The sequence below is a fragment of the Pempheris klunzingeri genome, chromosome 15 (assembly GCF_042242105.1).
Source record: "Pempheris klunzingeri isolate RE-2024b chromosome 15, fPemKlu1.hap1, whole genome shotgun sequence".
NCBI lineage: Eukaryota > Metazoa > Chordata > Actinopteri > Acropomatiformes > Pempheridae > Pempheris > Pempheris klunzingeri.
The window spans coordinates 8,532,039-8,554,159 of record NC_092026.1 but is presented as its reverse complement, the minus strand read 5'-3'; the positions used below and the strand labels follow the sequence as shown (position 1 = coordinate 8,554,159).

General features: G+C 41.3%; 1 protein-coding gene across 1 annotated transcript in view; it reads right to left on the bottom strand.

The window, feature by feature from the left end:
* The window catches only part of tnn (tenascin N), a 39,899-nt gene extending 21,754 nt beyond the window's left edge, over nt 1–18,145 (bottom strand). Inside the window, exons 1-7 of the mRNA XM_070845297.1 lie at nt 17,950–18,145; nt 17,285–17,485; nt 16,679–17,053; nt 10,513–10,646; nt 10,287–10,416; nt 8,356–8,538; nt 7,555–7,644 (exon numbers count right to left, since the gene is read on the bottom strand). Coding sequence (XP_070701398.1) covers nt 7,555–7,644; nt 8,356–8,538; nt 10,287–10,416; nt 10,513–10,646; nt 16,679–17,053; nt 17,285–17,485; nt 17,950–18,145 — 1,309 coding nt within the window. The remainder of the gene's footprint in view (nt 1–7,554; nt 7,645–8,355; nt 8,539–10,286; nt 10,417–10,512; nt 10,647–16,678; nt 17,054–17,284; nt 17,486–17,949) is intronic.
* Between the last annotated feature and the right edge of the window lie 3,976 nt (nt 18,146–22,121).

The window sequence follows — 22,121 nt, the reverse complement described above, 5'->3', positions numbered from 1 at the left end:
TTTAATAATTACTACCAAAATTACCACATTGATAGCTAGCTGAAGGATTTTTGGAGTTCTTGACAGTGTAGAGGTTGGCAGTGTCCACAATTGTACAACATTAACGGAGACAGCAAGTATTAAAACGTTTATTAAAACAGAGCAAAATTCAGGGACATCATTTGTTATGCATTAAGGACTTGTACTTTGGTTGTAAGTACGGCTGAAGCAGAGTAGGTGTTAAAGACATCTGCTGTTGCAGAAACAAAATCAATCAAACAATCTAACTAAATCTCTATGACTAAACTAAAATAATATGAGTGTAAGAGTGTGTGTGTGTGTGTGTGTGTGTGTGTGTGTGTGTGTGTGATAAGGCTGAGGAATGTGAGATGGGTCCCACAAAGGTGGGGGAGAGAGACCAAATGGTGATGGCCAGACCCCCTGGGGTGTGGGTCAGAGGCAGACAAAGGAAAGCTAAGTGCTGTTAGCTTAGCCTTGTCCCTCAGTGGCCTGTTGCCAGACTGTGTGTGTGAGAGAGATAAAGGTGCAGGTTAAGACAGGATGGTTAGTTTGTAGGCTAACATCAACTAAACTTAATGGATGCACAGTAATCTGCAACACATCACAATAATCAAACTCAAGGAACATTAAAGCAAGTCAATACATTAACAAGGGTAAACCATGTATGCAGTAATGCTATGCTAATTATGCCCAGTTAGAGTTTGTTACCAGTCCTTAAAAGGGGAGACGAAGTGTCCTTGAGGGTGCTGCTTTCTCAGCTTGTTGCTGGAGGAAAGGTGTGGTTCGTGTCCGTGCTGTGTGGTTGCAGGCTGGAGGAATCCGGTCGCTCCTTTGTTCCTGTTAGTTAGCAGCTCTGTGCTAACTTGCTGGTGTGTTCCTGTTGTTCGTTATCAGCTGGCAGACTCTGGGTCGTGCCTGCTGGCGCTGATCTGCTTACTTCAGGCAGGACCTTGTGTCGCTACCATGAAGGAGGTGGCTGCTCTGGACAGGCCACACTGAGGCAGAGCTTAGCTGAGTTGAGCTGGTCTCTCCTCTGCAGGAGGAGAGGGACCAGGAAAGAGCTGGTCTCTCCACTTCAGGAGAGACGATGAGAAAAAGCTGGTCTCTCCACTTCAGGAGAGACGATGAGAAAGGAGCTGGTCTCTCCACTTCAGGAGAGACGATGAGAAAGAGCTGGTCTCTCCACTTCAGGAGAGACGATGAGAAAAAGAGAGAGTTCAGTGGGGGTGAACTGGTTTTGTGGGCCTGCGGTCGTAAAATCATGTGTCCCCTCCGGCCAATGGTGACTGTGGAGCTGGGCGCGGGGGTGATTTCACACCTATCTGTGAAACTGGGGGGCATTGGGGAAAGGAGCCCAATAGTTTTACAGACAAAGAAACATGCGGTCTTCACTGTATAGTGAAGCCCAACATCCCCCCTGCCATCAGGATGTCACCTGATGTGGGATGCTGATGGGATAATTGTGCATGTTTCGGCCATTGTTCATTTTTGTCAGTCCAGGTGAAACAAGTTGGTAACTACTGGGCAGTTTGTTATCCAACTGGGCATATGCTGAATCTATCTTGGCTAAGCTAGAACAGACATACGTTACAAAACAGTTCTTCATACACAACAATGACATACTGCATCCTAATAACCTGTGTTTCTCAGTTGTTAGTGAGGGTTAGTGGGAACAGGAAATGTCAGTGTGTTATGTAGCAGAGATAGAGGCACCTAAAATGACAAAGTCATAACAGTGTGTCCTACGTGTGTTTTGTATGATTTTACTGACAAAATATGAAGTTGGTCCAAGTGTACTTGGAAGTTGAGCAGTGGTGTTGAATCCAATCAGAATTTAGGCTTTCAGTAATGTTTGTTTTATTACTGAGTGCTCAAACGAGTTTGCTGCTGTTGCTAACAAATTCAAATTTGCCTAAATAACTGTAGTGAAGGTGAGATGCAAGATTGGGTGTCTGTCATCCGGTCAGTGCTGCTATGACCAAAAGGAGTGAGCTCTGGAGCTCTTACTCTTTCGTGGCTCAGGGCTGTAACGCTCCTGGTAGCCAGAGGGAGAGAGACATACAAAGTCACTGTCAGTGCCTTGTTCTGAGCTGCAGTCAGAGATGCTGTAGTCATCATCTGACCCGTACGCTACCTGGTCACTGTTCCTTGCCTGGATTTCTGCGTATGGCAGTCTCCTGCTCCTGTGCTCGGAGTGTCTATCCCTGGGCAGTGGACGGACCTGGCGGTTACGCTCAGTGTCCCTATGTGGTCTTTTGTCACCCCCCTTTCGTCTGTTGTGAGGGTGAACTTTTGGGGCAGCTGACCTATGTGACACCTTGGTGTGTGAGCTGGGTGGCTCACTTGTCCCCCCCCTTGCTTTGGAAGAGACAATAGTTTCCCAGACTACCTGTGTTATCTTCCGGATCTCCTGCAATGAGGGGTCACCTTCCTGTGTCCTGAGTACAACGTGAGTGCGCACACATGGGTGGAGGTTCCTCAAGAATAAGGCCTTGAAGGTGGAGCTTTCTTCTAAGCCTGGTGCATTCTTTCCCTGGAAATATGCGTGTCTCAAACGTTTGTAGTACTCTTTTGGATGCTCACGACGGGCATGTTTAATTTGTAGGGCTGCAACTATTGCTGTGGTGTCGTCAGTAGCACAGGAAAATTCTTCTGTCAGTGCTTGACGTAGCAATTTATACTCATTTCTGACACTGGGAGGTCGTGACTGTATAAACTTGTGGACCGCTTTAGAGCTGGTTTTCCACACAAGTCTAACTTTCTCCCTTTCAGTTGCATGGGGTAAGTCAATTAAGTTGTAGTCTAGCTCCCTGAAATAGTCCTCAACGTGGTGATCACAGTTGTCTGGATCAAACCTGTCAATGCTTCTAGCTAGAAGCTCAAGCTCTTCAAGGCGGGGACTCTGTGAAGGCGAGACTAAGCTAGTGTCATTGATATGTAACTCATGCCCTACACTTCTCTGTGGTGGAAGAACAGGGGCTGAACAGCGGCCACTCTGACGGTGATGCAGAGAGGAGGCTGAGCAGTCCTGGACTGTTCTAGTCCCATCTTTGGAGGGACAAGCATGGAGAAATGTGTCATGCAATGATGTGAATGAGGGACTTGGGACGGAATATCTTCTAGAAGATATACTAGACAACTCCTCTATGTCTGTTTCAGAGGAATGGGAAGTCAGGTGGCTTTGAGCTCGGTCTCTCAGCGGAGGCTGAGGAGCTGACTTCATTCCCAAGAACTTGTGTTCAGGTGGGAATAGTTCATGTCCTCTGTTTGGGGAAAAACTGAACCTGTCACTGGTAGAAGAGTGTGAATCGGAGTAACCGGAATCACACTGGCTGATTGACTCTGGTCGGGCCAAATGTTCTGACTTCAGTCTATACATTTCTTCTTTCTGTGAACAGAGATCTAACTCTGCTGTGTGCAGGTCTTCTAAGTAGCGCAGGGCTTTCTTATTAGCCGTCTGAACCTCATGGAAGAGGCTAGCATTTTGCGCTCTCAGGATTTCTACCTCCTTCTCTATGGCTGCTCTGCTCTGAAGGGCGAGGCTGGTTTGCCTGTGAAAAGTCAAAAGCAAGCATTTAAACAAGGAGCCCTTGGATGCAGTCTGTGCATCACACCTGTTGTTTAGTAGGGAGTCTATCTCTTCTGTACACTCACTGAAATTCAATTTGTTGATGAATTCGGGGTAGCCAGGCTTTAGGCTCTGTGCTAGGGAAGAAATAAACTGCTCTACACAGGGGTTCTCCATTGTTGCCTGAAAAGGGGTGAGGTAAAACAAGTTAAAATGCGATGATTTTAAAAATGGTTGGCTGTGGTGTTGCGGTGGCAGACACCTTGAAGTGTAGCTTGGGGAATACTACTAGCCTAACACTGTGGTGGCCTACACTAGAAGGTAGCTATACACTATCTAGTGGAACTGGTGGGAATAGCAAACTACGGCCAATTAAGGTAAATGTAGATTTACACAAAAAAAGTTTACTCACCAAAATTTTGACTCTCTAGCTGAAATGCACGGCAGTAACAGTTAGGACTGTCTCTTTAAGTTACTCAAGCTGGAACACGTGGCAGTTGCAGCTAGGTATTAACTTCACAGGGCTGATAGCACACTGTGGCTCTCTCTCAGGCTCTATTTTTTAATCAGGCTGAAATGCACGGCAGTAACAGCCAGGTTCAAGCTCTAAGTTCACAGGGCCGGTGGCACGCTGTGTCTTAACAAACACGAAGCACTTTAGTTAACAGCGAATGGACAGATTGCATTGAATGTGTGACATTCAAATGCAGAACCAAATTCTTCCTACAGGGTAGGTTTACCTGAAAGGTTAGCAGCAGTAGCAAGCTCTAAATGTAACACTATGGGGCTTTCAATGTTTGCTTTCAAACATAGGCACCAGTATTAGCATTAGCTTTAGCCTTAACTCACAGTAACACTACACTAACTCTTCAAATTGTTTTTAGTTTAATTTAGTTAGATTGATTTTCACCACAATGCACTTGAAAGTACAGCTGGAAGTACTTCTGTGACTGACTAGTGGTTAAAAATGATAATTTTGCTCGTTTTAAAGTTTTATCAAAAATTTTGGTTTTGACCAAAATTCTGCTGAAAATTAATATTGTACAAATATGAACAATTGCCAACAGTACTCTGCCTCACACGGGACGCACCATTTGTTGTGCTTTAACAAGTGGTAATGTTCAATTTGGCTATCAGAAATAATTAATAATTATCAAAGATAATTAATAATTATTAAAATGAATGAACTTTGATTAAAGTCCACCTCGATTGGGGCACCACCTCGAAAAACGAGGAAAAGACAGCCGTTCTAATTGATTTAGTCTCATAAAAATACTAAACTATCAATTTGGAATTATGTTTTATAATTAATTTAATAATTACTACCAAAATTACCACATTGATAGCTAGCTGAAGGATTTTTGGAGTTCTTGACAGTGTAGAGGTTGGCAGTGTCCACAATTGTACAACATTAACGGAGACAGCAAGTATTAAAACGTTTATTAAAACAGAGCAAAATTCAGGGACATCATTTGTTATGCATTAAGGACTTGTACTTTGGTTGTAAGTACGGCTGAAGCAGAGTAGGTGTTAAAGACATCTGCTGTTGCAGAAACAAAATCAATCAAACAATCTAACTAAATCTCTATGACTAAACTAAAATAATATGAGTGTAAGAGTGTGTGTGTGTGTGTGTGTGTGTGTGTGTGTGTGTGTGTGATAAGGCTGAGGAATGTGAGATGGGTCCCACAAAGGTGGGGGAGAGAGACCAAATGGTGATGGCCAGACCCCCTGGGGTGTGGGTCAGAGGCAGACAAAGGAAAGCTAAGTGCTGTTAGCTTAGCCTTGTCCCTCAGTGGCCTGTTGCCAGACTGTGTGTGTGAGAGAGATAAAGGTGCAGGTTAAGACAGGATGGTTAGTTTGTAGGCTAACATCAACTAAACTTAATGGATGCACAGTAATCTGCAACACATCACAATAATCAAACTCAAGGAACATTAAAGCAAGTCAATACATTAACAAGGGTAAACCATGTATGCAGTAATGCTATGCTAATTATGCCCAGTTAGAGTTTGTTACCAGTCCTTAAAAGGGGAGACGAAGTGTCCTTGAGGGTGCTGCTTTCTCAGCTTGTTGCTGGAGGAAAGGTGTGGTTCGTGTCCGTGCTGTGTGGTTGCAGGCTGGAGGAATCCGGTCGCTCCTTTGTTCCTGTTAGTTAGCAGCTCTGTGCTAACTTGCTGGTGTGTTCCTGTTGTTCGTTATCAGCTGGCAGACTCTGGGTCGTGCCTGCTGGCGCTGATCTGCTTACTTCAGGCAGGACCTTGTGTCGCTACCATGAAGGAGGTGGCTGCTCTGGACAGGCCACACTGAGGCAGAGCTTAGCTGAGTTGAGCTGGTCTCTCCTCTGCAGGAGGAGAGGGACCAGGAAAGAGCTGGTCTCTCCACTTCAGGAGAGACGATGAGAAAAAGCTGGTCTCTCCACTTCAGGAGAGACGATGAGAAAGGAGCTGGTCTCTCCACTTCAGGAGAGACGATGAGAAAGAGCTGGTCTCTCCACTTCAGGAGAGACGATGAGAAAAAGAGAGAGTTCAGTGGGGGTGAACTGGTTTTGTGGGCCTGCGGTCGTAAAATCATGTGTCCCCTCCGGCCAATGGTGACTGTGGAGCTGGGCGCGGGGGTGATTTCACACCTATCTGTGAAACTGGGGGGCATTGGGGAAAGGAGCCCAATAGTTTTACAGACAAAGAAACATGCGGTCTTCACTGTATAGTGAAGCCCAACAACACCTAAAATGAAATAGTAGCTACTGGAGTGGAGACAAGCCACTGTCTGTCTAGTGTAGATTAGCACATTGACACACACACACACACACACACACACACACACACACACACACACACACACACATGCAATTACCACACGAGTAGGTGGCACACTCACACAAAGAGAAAAAGATTAGCAGTGACAGGGGGCCTTGAGTACCTGACTGGCTGCAAAAGAAGAGAGGTGAAAAGTACCTAGCTAACACTGATGACTAAAAACCATTAAATTGGCTGCCTCAGGCTCTCAAATACGAAATGCCATCAACCTGGAGACTGCTTTTGAACTGGGAAAGCTCTGAGGGTGGATGAGAGCGAAGGTGAAAGGATAAAAAAAAAAAGGAATGGAAATGAAAGACAGAAAAGTGAAAAATGAAAAAGCGCAAACGAGCAGAATAATGGGAGTAACTGAAGACCTGTCATGCCATTGTGGACAATTTGTCAGTCACTTAAATAACTTAAAAGAAACTGAATCTCATGACCAGCTGTTAAAGTGAAACAGCACAATGAATTCCTCCTCACGTCCTAACATCAGTCCAGAACATGGTTAGGCCAAATGTGTCTAAACTAAATGCCACACTGCTAAAATCCAACATTACCAGATGGTCTCTGTAAATCACGGACCTTCTCACCTTAACCATCAGGGCGCATCTTGTAGTAGTTACAGCACTCATATCGTGTTTCCCCTTAGTGACCAGTCTCACCACAGCCATTAGGACCTGCCCAGGTTATTAGGCTGTAAATTCCAGCCCTCTATCATTAACCCACAATCATGCTCCTTGTTGGCTGTATTCATTATGCTATTATCATTGGCGGTGTCTGGTAATATCGGTTTGTCTTATACAGCATGTCAGTAGTGTGTATGACAGATTATGTGTTTTTCCTATTAGGTTCTGACCACTGTTAAATTATGGTCGGCTTGACACGAGCTAAGAGCTGTCTGGGATGCTGCACAAAATTCAAAACTCAGTGGAATATGGATATGCTCACTGTTTCTTTGACATGTTTCACTTCCTCAAGTGGATGATCTGTCGTTTTAAGTGTCAGCCAATTCAGACACAGTCAGTGGTGGTGCAAATGAAAGTGCTGGCAATTTCCGTCAAGCGGTAGTCCATTTGAAGAAAATTGGTCTCTTCTTGTGCTTATTGATGATATATAGAATTTGCTTAAGCACTGGTCACTAAGTAACACATTAGGTTAAATGGATGCTTATGTGTTGACACCGACCTGTGGCACCAGTGGCAGAGGCGGGTTTTCCCTCAGTGGTTCCTTTGATGGCCTGCACTGAGATCTGGTACTCTGTTCCTGGAAACAGACCTGAAGAAAGACAGGAAAAAAAGAGAAAGTCATGAACTGTAGTCTGTACCATAATCATACTCAGTATCAGTAGTTCCCAATATGTGGGTTACAAGATGATTTAAAAAACATTTCTGTTACATCATTATACGGTACCACATGTGTATTTTGTCTGACTTTACTCCTTTGTGGTCATAAAGCCTCTCAAGCAGACAGGGCTCATGAGACAGCACAGTGGGGAACCACAGCTCTGTACTATTAGACAAATGTTATCCTCTATCATGTCAACCCAGGTACAACATGTGATATTAATATATGCGACATTTTTTTATTGCAATACATCACATATATTTCTATTTTATATATTTCAGTATTATATAATATGTTAGTTTTGATATAATTAAGAGGTGTATTTTCAGACAGAATGTGTGTGCATGAGTGCACATATTTAATGAATAGGTTTTTTATGTAAGCACATAAGTCATGATTTTAAAACTTAGCAATTTTCAAAAGACTAGCATAACAATACAGAATAAAGCAGGAACAACATCAACAAAAGAGGATTTAATATTGAGAGCTATGGTAACAACCAGTACGAGGCACTGGTTAGCCGACTTGAGGGAGTTTGAGATGAGGACACAACGATTCAGAAGTGAACTCGAAGGTTTCTGGGGTTTTACATGTATTTATGTCTTCTGTGAATACCTGTGCTCTGTCTGTTTCAACACTTACCCACAATAGTGTGTTTGGTGCGAGCCTCTTGGCTCTTCAGTACGTTCAGCTCCTCCTCCTGTCCTGCCGGGTCAGTGTGTGTGAGCCTGAAGTGATCCACCTCAGCTGGTGGGTTCTTCCATTCTACCTCGATAGAGACTTCTGTCTGGCCAAGAACTCGGATATCATCAATAGCTGAGACATCTGGGAAGAATACAAATGTTGGACAACAAGGTGGAACTGGGAGTACAGGCATGACCCATAAACTGGAAACCCAGCATTAAAGCCTCTATAATCACAAGCATCTGCCCTGCTCGGCTTCAGTGTCCTTGAGCTAGACAATGAATATCACCCAGAAACGTGACCTTCCTGAGGAGAGAGCAATATAGGGATTTCTCCTTTGCACATCTAGAAAATGTGGTAACCAACCATGTTGCTAGAGTATTTTGCTCTATTAGAAAAGTCAGTCCTCCTAATTATGAAATGTCAGGAAAACCACACACTGAAGCTTATACATGTATTCAAAGCCAGATTACGTAACATTTGACAGGAGAGATATCACATTCTCTCTCTCACAATTGAAAAGCTGAATGCATGAGCAATACATCACACACTGGCTCAATTCAATAAACTCATTCATCCAAAGCAAACTTTGGATTATGCTGTTTTCGCTGACTTGATCGTTCTTCTCTTCTTGTGCTTCTTGTCTTGGCTTAATCTACTATATCTCTGGGATACTGTGAGTTACAGGAGTTGCTGCACGTCCAGACAGGGGCATTTATCAAAAAATAGAAACACTAAATGCTTTTCCATGCGTCTACCATTTCAAAAATATATGAAATACTTATAAGCGCATGTACAGATAGGTACCATGTAGAACAGTAGTAATACCAGGAGGGAAATCAGAATTTGCAGCATATGATGGAAAAACACAGAACAAAACCATTAAAGAAAACAAATGGAACCAAATGAAAAGGGTTAGCATTTCTTTATGCCAGCTATTGTGTTTTTCTAAGAGAAAAAGAAAAACATTCACTTAAACCCTCTTTTGAAGTAGATCATCTTTTGAAGTTGAAAACTATGGAACCAGTGAAATGTCTGCCTCATGCTGTCTACTGCTCACACAACCATAAGCCAGATGATGGTGTGTTTTCTCATGCCCATATGGGAATGCCATGCTCTGTGAGGTTTTCCATGGCTAACCAGGCTGACCACACATTAGAGTCAAACCCAATCTCTCTCTCCCTCTGTCTGTCTCTCACTCACACCCACCAATCCTGCCTAGTAATCTCTCTTTCTCTTCACATCTGTCTCTACCACATCTGTGAGCAAGTCCGATTTCCATTAAACACATCCGTGAAGCCATTTCCTTGTAATTACTTTTAAATGTAATGGTTAACAAACCAGCGCTTAATGAAACACTTCGTAATCACAGGCCTCAGGTTGTTCATTACTTTTCAGCATAGCATTTGAAAAAACATGCTGATAGATTTAGGGGAAAAACTGCAAGGTAGTGCAACACTAAAATGTGACCATCCAAGTGATGACAGAAGGTGTTATTATTCAAATCTGCACTATTTGGAGAGTAAAGGGGACCTGTCACTTGTCTATCCTCCTGTGGTGTGCTTGCCTCTCTCCTTCTTCATCTGCAACACCTCCTTCCTTTGACCATTTAAGAGCTTAAGATTGTTTTCATGCCTCATTACACATGTACTCACATTTGACCTCAAATGTGATCATTTAATCCACAGAAGGTTTGACTAAATCCTGCAGACCATACCTGGCCTCCCTGCCACTTGAGCCATTAATAGGTCACATCTGCCTTTGGCCTAAACCATGGACACATTTAAAGGTAACATGCTGCACTCAGCCCCATTCCACTTCACCGGTAATGGACATTTTGGACGTTTCGTTTTGTTTTTTTAGTCCTGTTCACAGCGGTCTGGGCTCACCTGTGGTAGCTTCAATCTCGTCTGCTTCACTTTGCATTTCATTGATGACAGCATACACCTGGACAATGTAGGTGATCCCAGGAGACAGTCCTGTGATGAGGTAGGAGTTCTGTCTGTTGGGAATCTGAACCTACAATGCAGTGGGTTGAAAACTAGGGTTATATGGTGTATACCTGACACTGATATACCTACTGATATGACCAAAAACGAAGAAAAGAAAACCTACTCGCTCCAGGGCACTCTCATCGCCTTTGGGATGATATGTCAAAATGTAATACTCTGCCCCACGAACTGACTCCCACTCAACCAGGAGGGAGACATCGGTCACCTGAACCAGCTGCAGACCCTGAGGGCCGAGGACTGAGAGAGAAAGACAAAGACAGACAGAGAGAGACAATGTTTAAGTCGCAGCACATTTGAATAGACTGTTCTGTTTCTTTAATTGCTTCCTCGACTGTTTCCCATCTTCATGCTTTTCAGCCTCATTTAACAAATTTGTGTAAAGGCCCTGATTTTCTCTTCAACACTTTAAGTCCCCCATTTATCATGTGTCATCAATATACATGTAATAAATGGCTTGTAAAAGATTATGGCGCAATTGTAAGTTGTTGTTAACAATTCTAACTTCTCCTATGACGATAAACCTTATAATACGACTGTGTTTCACTACATTATGATTCATTATTTGTTTATACAGCAGCCTCCGTATAAGGGCATCCACAGGAGGAGCTATAGCTGTTAACAAATACATGAATTAACACTGCATTACAGTCTGTTATAATCCATTCATTACATCTCTGTATACCAATTATACATGATACAATGAAAATGTTGGCATTTTCTTAATCAGGCTGAAACTATTTTGATTATGGCATGTGACAGATTTTTCATATTTTTGGTTTTCTTTGTGTTCTTCTCACTGGCTTAAAGAAGGAGGGGTGTGTTGTTTTTTTTTACCATTTTGCAAGCACAGTCAGTCAAACCTGATTTAAACCACATCCGCACTGAATGAATAATGCTGAGTAAGCAGATCGGCTGACAATTAACCTCTTAAATAAAAAATACCTGATAGTGTGTTCCTCAAACTTTTGTTGTACTTTAAATAATGAATATTAATAGTATAGGGAAATATTTGAGACCTGAAACCACAATTTCAGGGCTTTAATGAAGAGATTATGCCATGTTTCCAAAGCCCTAAATTAATCAAACCCTATCAATACATATTGACTTGATGTTCACTGTGATAGACAGCTCAACTCTCTGAAGTCACTGTACTAAATTTACAGAAACCAACGGTTGCCTGGAAGGCGAAAAAAATATGTAACACTGTTATGCTATCATTTACACCATGTGAAAGGATCATGAACCATGCAAAAACAATACATTATTTTTAACACTGAGGTCTCTTACCAAACCTGAGACCGACTGGGATAAAAACATTGCTTTTCAGTGGTTATACAAGGTCAAATAGCGTCAGTGGAGATGATGGAAAAAATATGACAGGGGGCGAATAAGAAAGTATAGGACTTTGGGGGAGTGCAATAACAAAACAGCAGCCAAAACACAGAGGACAGCAAGTCAGCAGTGTTGGAGAGTGAGGTTTTCCACAAACAAGAAGAACTTTGTGTGGGTGCGATGGAGGGAAATAAATGGTAGATGGAGGTACATTTAGAGAAGTACAGCACAATACACACACACACATAAGCATATTTCAAGGGGGAAAAAGTAAAACGAGTGGTGAAGGAGTCAACCATAACTTTGGGCAGGGAAGGAATTCACATCAGGTTCAGACGCTGTTCCACAAGGCAAAGTCAGGAAGCCTCATGTTTTTTTTCTCAAATGTACCAATCCTTTTCCATCCAGTAGCAGTTAATATCCCCCTGTTGCTACTCTAGGCACGACTGTCAACAATCTTTACCCTCGAATAATATTACAGAACAGCTGGGGCGAATAAATTAACATTAAGATTGGAAAAAGTGTAAACTGATAGTGATTTGTTTCTTCTCTGATTGAAAATGAGTGAAATACAGATTGAAGAGGGAAAACATGACTGAAAAAACATATTTGGATTTCTTAAAAAGATTATAAATCTGCAGCGAACAAGTGCTAAGGAAGTATCAGTGTTAATGTTGTTCAGCACAAATGAAATGGGAATTCAATCAACTTATTTATGTTATTCCTGTGTGTCTTATTTTCTTTCATAAGTTTCCCAACTTGAAAAAGTCGCCAAATATGATTTTGAGATGAGGACAAAATTCAATGGGAACATTGTGGTAAAACAGTAGATCCAAAGCATCTGCACTGTGTTGATTTAACCTTAAAGCACTTACTATGTTCTATCTCACCTGCATCATATTGAGATTATCTTATTAGATGTGGTTGCTAAACTTTCCTCTTTGTTCAACAATCTGATGAATAGACAAGAGTCACAGACTGACTACAGAACTTTCATATTTTTCTTGTTAAAGCACTACTGATCTCTCTCTAGCTCTAAACCACGTGGCATCTGCCTTTGATTGTGATATAAAAACATTAGATTGAAGCTGTATCAGTGGCAATGAATGAAACTGCACTACACTGGACGTATAGTATATTCATAGTTGTGGTTCACGGGGTATGCTGCCGTCATCACCCACGGAGCAGATTGACATCCATCATCCAGGTGCTGAAATGGCAAGTGGCCACATAAAACAAAATATGTCTCGACTGTTTTGCTTTTGTGCTCTTCTTCTCCCGGTGCTTATTATCACTATTATTACTAACACCTAAAATCAACACGGTGTATTTTTTTCTTCTTACCTCCCACTTTCCTTTCCTCCCTGACTTTTCCTCTGACACGGTGCCACTGTTGGTGTTGGACTAAGTTCAACAGCACCTACACATGAAGCTGCAGACCTGTCTCTAGCTATTCTCTGCCTCTGCAGAGCAAAACACAGCTTGAAGAAACTAAATCGCTATCAAGGGTTTGACATGAATGACCTGCTACTGTGAGGACCGAACCATCTATGCTGGTATTCTAGTTTCTAAAACTGCAGCTGACCTGGAATTAGCTGAGCTTCTTTTGGTCGATACCTGTAGCAACTGTTAAAAATCCTCTGGTTTAAAGTATGTGCTCTGTACTCTGGGTTAAATATAGAAGAAGAAAAGCCACAGACAAATATTGACAGATGTTGCCGTATACAGAATCTTATCTTAAAGCTAAAGCGAAGAAATGAACACTTTGAAAAAGACAAATTTTATGCCTTTCACCTGCAGCTAAATTTTTAAGATCTCCTTAGAAATGACTGTCACTGTGTGAACTCAGTGAATTAAACTGTCCATGCTTGGATGCTGCTGCTCACCTTTCTGCTTGCCTGCCTTTAAATTGCCATAGAATGCAATTTTGTAGTCTGCTCCTGCGGCCGTACAGTAATAGTGGTTTGGTCAGCAGTGCATTTAGCGGGAAAGGTGATGCTTCTTCTAGGGGTCAAAGCTAGATGGTGCCCAAAAGACTGATGGGTGTTCCTATATTCCTTTGGTATTACAGTATGTGACCCCGTGTCATAAGTTGTCTGGAGGCCATAGCTGTCAGTGCTCCCAGGGTCAACCCACTGAAAGGGCCCCATCAGCTGTTATATCTGAAATAACAGTTGGAGAGAGGCTTCGAATTCCACAGAAGTAGGTCACTATGGCCATCGCGATAACCGCCGTAACTTTAGGTTCAGTTAGAGACATTTTTGTTGATGAACTCACCATTTATTGCAAACAGTTGGGAGTAAGATTAGGCAGTAAAGACTGCTATTTGAAGGAGCTCTTAGAGTCTGCTATACTCATAATCATTCTATCCTAGACTAACTGGCAGTATCAAAAGCCTCAGAACATAAGAAAGAGCATGTTGGGGTGGTTGAGAAAGCAGTAGCAGCATGAGTAATTGGTGGAGTATGCTTCTAATGGCTGGTCTGATTGTGGATTTGGTTTTGATTTAGCAAAATACCCCCTAAACTCAGATTTTTTATTTGCAAAGAACAATTTAACAATATTTAGGCCAGATAGTGCAGCAGACCTCATTTTTGCTTGCGCTGACTGTAACTTTCACAGTTTAAAAAAGATGCAGATTTTATAAACTGTTGCTAATCACAGTTAATTCCTAATGAGCAGCTTTTGATTGCTGACCATGCTCTACAAACCTGAACGGAATGAAAGGTTGGTAATAAGTGAAAATAAACATCATTCTCTAATGTCCCTTTGACTGCGAGTAGATTGTGTGTTTGTGTAGTCAAATAACAGAGCGGCAACTCCTCTCTAGAGAAATGATCTATTACATCATGCCACATCAATTTCAGGATAGTCTCCCAGTTTAACTATTATATAAATCATATCACCAATTTAAGATTATCATCTTAATTTTGTTTCTTTTTTAGTTTTTTTGAAAACTTTCTGCACCTCCAAATAACTTATTACAAATCAGGTCAGTGAAATGTCCACCTCATGCTGCGAAGCACAAATGGCATACAGTGCAGTGTCATTGCTAGTTTCTGACCACTGCAGTTGTCATTTTCTTGCCTGTGCCCATGTTGTGTGAGCAGCAAATACACAGTTGGTCTTAAAATGAGATGCGGTTAGGTGCATTGTTGCCACATTGCTATCTTGAAGCAGCAGAAAGCTATTGCATTGTTGACCAAAAAAATCTAGTTTAAAGTCAATGGCAAAGTATTTTCCTGCTATTTACAGGGTGCATTATTCAGATAGTTAGATGTGCACACATAGACGGTGCAGCTGTGTGTGTAACCATTTGGCATTTAAATAGCAATGTGCCAGGTGCTGGCACACCTGGACTTTGAAGGGAATGGGAGATGACAATCTGGTTGATTTAATTCATCTCACGCCCAAAACACACCTATGATTAAATAGCAGACTGAATACAACCCCTTTGCGCCTTACTTTGCACCCAGATTATGCGCCATTTACTCACAGAAGTGGTGTTCGATACGTCTTAAATGCACTTATGACATGCATTATTGATAGAAAGTTTAAATAGGCTGACGCTGTAAAAATAAGAAGACTACAGCTGTAATTTAAATAGAGGTGTACTTATTCATATCTTTAGTTGCACAGGTGTAAATGATGAAATGAATAATGGCTGAATTCCATTTAGCTGCCTCAGGTTCAGTGTACCAGTGTTGTGCACGCTGGCTCATTGTCACAGAGCCATTACTTACTGGGACACCTGAAGAAAGCTTAATGTTATTAGTAACACCTGCAAGGTTGAAATGTCTGCTGTAAAAAAGAGCCGACTGCAGATCGGTTGATAAGTCAAGGATGCAGTAGCATGAATCAAAGAGATGACAGCAGATAAGATGGTACAAGCATTAATGGATTACTCTAAGTCCTAAGAATTCATTCAGGTAGATCCTACAGGAGGGAAATTTATATTAAGGTGAACTGGGCTTTTGGGGGGGCAAGTGTTATATCTTTAATGGCTCCAAAGCTCCGTGTGGCATCTGTGTTTTCCACAAGATACCAGTTAATATTCACAGCTTAATGTCAAGCAGAGTCTTAGAGGTGACGGAATAAAAACGTAAAATGTGAATCTTAATTCTCATGAGAAACACAGATCAAACTAAATGCAAGCCTAGGTCATAAAAAGTTATTATGCTGCACGCCATAAATATAATTTAGCCATAAAAAGATCACGATGGAATACGCTTACTCAGACACCATTCATGTAGACCTGCCCGCAGAAACAAAACCTTTATGAATGATCTGTGCTTGCATGGAGACTGGAAAATATGCTGGTGAACATTTTTCTTTATGAATGTCTAAACAAAAATGACTGTCTGACCATAAAAGCCAGCAATAATGCAGATCTGGTCCACTTTAAGGCCCAGCAGCACCAACATATAAACAACATCAGTTTATTTCAATTGAATTTGCAACAATAGATGGTGATGTGAATCTACATGCAAATTCAGGTTTGGTGAACTTTGACAACAGTGTGAATAGCAAACAACAGCTAGCCATCTTAGCTGGGTGAAAGTCCAATAGGAAGAAGCTATGGTAACTTACTAGCTGTGTTGCACCATTCACTTTTATTATCAGATTAAAGCCAATGATAAACATGTTTTTTTGAATAGATCGTGTAAATATATTGTCTCATTAGTGATCAAGCTAACAAGCTTGCTAAATTTCAGTTAGTGAGTTAGCTTAGCCACATCATAATTTTTCACTCTTTTATATGCTCCCTGCTCGTTTTATTCCACTTTCTTTATTAAATTAATTAATGTAGAGATGTATTGCTACTGGCTAGTCACTACTCCCCACATCACCAACCCTCTAAAAACACCTATTTCACAAGATATTTTGCTTGCAATAAGAAAATCCACAATTTGTTTGTTTGTATTTAAATGGCTCACCTAATGAACAGTCTTCTCCATAAAAGCCTTCATCACAGACACACTGTCCATCCACACACTGGCCGTTGCCAATGCAGTCATTGGGACACTTCTGGATGCTGCAGTCCTCGCCGGTGAAGTGTGAGAAACACACACATTTTCCATCCACGCAGTGTCCCTTGTCATTGCAGTTGTCTGGGCACATCAGCTGGCTGCAGTCGTCTCCTGTGTAGCCCTGATGGCATACACACTTGCCATCCACACACCGGCCGTTGTCATTGCACTCATCAGGGCAGGAGGACACTGAGCAATCTGGGCCTTCCCATCCTGGGTTACAGAGGCAGCTGCAGGTGTCGTGTTGGTAAGTACCATGGCCACTACAGCTTGTGTCCACTCCTTGAGAAAAAGAGAGTAAATCATTTATAGGTATAGGATAGAACTGTGGTTCCCAGGGTTATTATAAAGGAATCTAAAAAATATATATTTATATATATATATTTCAGGTTATAAAATAAGATTGTTCGCAGCTTCCTCCCCACTGCAAACTCCTGTCTCCTCTATGAATTGTGGGTCAAGAGTTGACTTCCCAGCTCAGCCTCCCAACTATATTAGGTAGTGACAGCTTACCCGCAGCACCACCTGCTCCACAGCATCCCTGAGTACACTGAGTCTTCAGGTAGTTGACTTCTTCCTCTAGCCCGTTGACTCTGTACAAGAGTGACTTGAAGCTCTCAGACTCCTCACAGTCACACTTTGGTGTCTGTAGTCTGATATTGTGTCTGAAGATGACGTCGTTCTCTCCATTCGTAGTGGTCCCTGTCTGCAGACCTGCAAAATGGGACACAAATTCAATTCTTAATTTCCGCATACTTTAATGGGTCACAATGATCACATACAATGATGCATGATATTTAGTATAATATTAATTTCTAGGTTAAAAAAAAAATAATAATCTAGCTAGCTTTACACACTATTACACAATGAGAAGGTCAAAGATATACATAAAAATGGTTGACTCATAACGCAGTCAGTAGGTAAAAAATATATTATTGCTGTAGGTTTGTCCAATGTCAAACTACATTCCTTTAGCATCATAACCTTTACAGTGACATACATGCAACTTAATCATACATATATCTGTGTTGAAAATGTAGAAAAATAATCAAATTCATCAGCTTCTACCACGTTTGTTATTTACAGATTTCCATTCCATGCTTTCTGCATTTCACTCATATTCCCTCTCTTGTCTGTATTTGCTGCTCTTGCTCTAATTTTTTATTTTTGTTTATGACCTGCGTCGTCCTGGCTTGGCAGGCTCTCAAGTTTACAACTGGAGCTCCCCGGTATGTCAATTTTATAGACGTGGCTGAAGGTGACTCCCTGCTCTGTGGCTGAGGCGTCTTGGTGATTGTCTGCAGAGCTGAATTGTGACACGGTGCAGAGAAGGGCCAGCAGGCACAGGGCCCTCCACAGGAGTCTGGTGGTCATGGCTAGAGGACAAGATAAGAGCAAGTAATCATCAACAGGCATCATAAATGTACTGTTTCCATGAAATCATAAAAGCAAAACAAAAAAAAAGGTTTGTGGTTTGAACAGCAGCTCCAAGATAGAAAACAAAAAAACAAAAGTACCGTAGCATGCTGGCACTGCAATGACTATTATTATACCCATTGCAGTGCCAGCATGCTATGGTACATCATTAAAGGAATAGAAATTTTAAGAAATACCGTTGTTCATTAGCTTTCCAAGTCTTTAAGTAAGGAGCTGGAGCCAATTAATTTTGCATGAAAACAGGAAGCAGCAGATGACAAAAATGAAGGATGTCCCTGTGTCCAGCAGTTGTTTGTCATGAAAAAAAATGACTACAGTAATTAATACAGTAAAAAATCCCTGGTAAAATTGCAATATGCTGTTTTAACTTTTCTTTATGACTACAGATTTTAAAATTGAGATACAACATGGTTATCATTGAGCTTTGAATGTACTCATTGGCGTATTTTTTAACTTTTGAGATGTTGCTGTTTCCTCAGGTTTCCAGTCTTTATGCTAAGCTAGGCTAACGGCCTCATGACTCCAGCTCCATGTCTGATGCATATACATGAGAGAAATTGTGGTAAAAGGTAAGCTAAGCTTGCCACAGCTCTTGAGTATATTTCCCAAAATGTAGGAGTATTCATTTAAATAAATTCACTTCCAAGATTTGCACACAGAGTGGCATGATTCATATGGAGATGAAACATATATTCCATCTTTTTTTTAGTGCAAGTTTATACAGGCTGAAGAGATTGTATCTTTGGCATGAACTATGTGTAACAGACTACCGAAACTGTAGATAGATTGTAGTTTGTCGTCATGGCTGACTGGACATGGGTCTCTGGGTTATAACAGGGTCACGTTTGTTCTTTCACGTGTGCTATAGAGAACTGAGGAGAAAAATACTATATGTACAGTGCACAAGTTACATTACATTCATTGGGGCACACTGCTGTATATTTAATCTGAGGAAACCTGAACCATTATGTCACTGTGTGTGTGTGTTTATGTGTGTGTGTGCCACACACTCATTCCACAGTATGGCAGCAGAAAAGTAGCAGTCATCACTTTTCTGGGGATCGTTTTGCTGTAAACCATAAATTGTGTTCAGTCAGGCATTTCAGAGCTTCAGAGAGATGAAAGTTGTCCTCAGTGATGATGTCATTGTGTCTAATGACAGTGATGTCATGTGAACTTAAAACCTTGCAGTGGCTTCCCCGAAAAGCCAAATTACATGCTTTGAATATAGTAAGACTGTTTTAACCTTCAGTGGTTCTTTTTTGAACTTTGGTCTGAATTTAACATTCTGGTGTAAGAGTTTGAGGGAAATTCTGATTTAATTGCACTGAAGCTTGTGTGGTCTATGGAAACATTAAACCTCTAACACAGCAACTTAAAGCTCAGTAATAATGTGTTGGGGGTCCTGCTGTGATGCTTGACAAGTGGAAAACTGTATAGCAATATACTATAGCGGAGATATTTGACTGTGTTGGATTTTCTTTAAATCATACAGGATAATTCAGAAGAATATGCATTCACTGCAAAACCCCAGAGATGTTAAACACTGCACATACTGTAGGTTACCAGAGAAGACAGAAAAGAGACAAAGCATTATACCAGACCTTGTGATGAAGCCAGAAATCCCCTCCTCATTCTTTCTTATTTTGAGCAAAGACGATTTGAGTGTAAAATATAAAAGTCGAACAAAATAGTTGTAGTTTTGTAATTTTTAATGAATTTATTCTAATGTTTGCTAACAAAAACCATTTGATCATTGAGCATGAAAGAGTAAAACAGATGGTAGATCTGAAAAAGTAGAAAGTAGAAAATGTGCAGAGAGAGAAACAGATCCTAAAAATCCCTCTGGACACTGTGTGAGCATTTGCCAGAACATTAAAATGTCAACAAGTGGACCTAAATCCTGCCAATCCTCCAGCCACCTTAATGATACCATTATCAGATTAACAGAGATTCTGAGCAGGGATCCTAAGTGAGAATATGCAACCTGTGGAGGTTTTACATTATTTTTCAAGAGCTACGGTATAAATCTATTGGACACAATTTGTTTTCAGTAAAATAAACTTATGAACATTCCTTCTAATGATTTACACAGGATGTAACTAAAGTAGATCTGTGAGTTCAAAACTCTCCAGTCCCTTTTTAGGGAGACAAATAGACTTGTAATTACCATGACCTGCTTCTGATGGGTCCAAACTTTATACAGCTGACCTTGTTTGATTATTTTAGCTGCCTGTTTGATTGCTGCTGGTCAAAAGCTTGAGGTTGGAGACTGGTGCCTGTGTTAGAAATCCAAGCTATGACATCAGTGGGAAATTGCTTTTTTGACCTTATGTGTTGGCCAAAACTGTAGTGGGTGTTTTATCAATGGCCAAGACCTAGGAGGGCAAACCAGAGATGAGGTAAAGAGATATTAAGAGACGGAGACAGAGAGAGACAAGTGGAAAATAATGGGGAGAGAAAAAACTCAAGAACTTAGAGAGATCAAGTGAGTGAGGGAGAGTGAATAGGTGATAGAGGGAATGATGGAGAGGGCGTGTTTGAATCAGTGACAGCCGAGCAGTTAGCCACATTACAGACAGTATACCATAGCCATGTGGAATGGCAGTGAGCACTGGCGCGCAGAGATGCTTAACAAGCATGTTTATAGCTCCCTGTCAAGGCTTTATTTGATGTTCACCGTTTTCAGGGGCTTTTCTTATTTCTTTTGGAGGCGATAGCACTGTGACCTTCCAAGCATAGCAGAGGGCCACTACTGACTGCTAAGAATGTCCTGGTGTGGGAAGAGAGACAGATGAAGGGATTAATGGAGAGAGGAAATGGGGAATAGAACGGGAAGTGGGGCAGTCACATTTCAGAATTACTTCAAGAGAGATGGATGGATGGATTAATGGCTAAAAGAATGGTTAGATAAAGGGAAGAGTGGACAGAGAAATTGAAGGATATTTCAATCGACGCATAGATGATGGTGGTCAGATGGATGGATGAATAGATTGTTGAATTTTGAGTGCAGAATGTATGGATGAATGAGTGGGTGTAGATGGTTGCAGTGATGTGTAGATAGGTGGTTGTAAGTTTTAATAAATACATGAATGAATGTGTGGATGGGTGGATGGATTAGAGGAAGCATGGGTGGATGGGTAGATGGATGTGGTTGTGGATTAATGGTCAATGGATTTGTGGTTGATAGCTTAGAAGAAAGATGCATTGATGGATGGATGAATATATTGATTATGCCTAATGGATGGGTTGATAGATGGATGGATTAAAGGAACATGGCTGGGTGGATGGATTAATGGGTCAGTGGTGGATGAATACATGAAATGGTGGATACATGGATGGAATGAGGCATATCCAATAGCATGCATTGCATAGGCTACTGGGAGATATGTTCAAGTAGTTAAAAGATGAATGGGAGATGGACAGTGAAATGACATTAGGAGGAAGGAAATACTGGATGTATGCAGCTTTAAGTAGTTGTCACGACAAAAAACAGGACAGAAAGTTTTGGCTCCATTATTGAGAATTTAAAAGGAATCTACTGGATATTGTTCAATGGACCAGTAACGTAAGAATGTTGAACACATAATAATCTAAAGAGAGTTGACTGCCATTAGTCAATAAGCATATGGCTGCAGCCCAGTGGATGCTCTCACTCAGCACATGTCCTGTCCTGATAGCATTTAACCTAACTTTCAAACCCTCTCAAGTAAAATTCAACATGTCCATAAAGGCAGTTAAAAATTCCTTCCTGACAATAACTTCTCTATGTCAAAGCAGAGCTATGTCTACGGGCCTATAAAATGTTTGTTGACTACCTGTGATGTGTGTTCACTCTTTTATATGGGAGCAAGAATGTGTGTACTGTATGTGCGTGAAACAGCAGCAGTTTAATCACCTACAGACAATACTG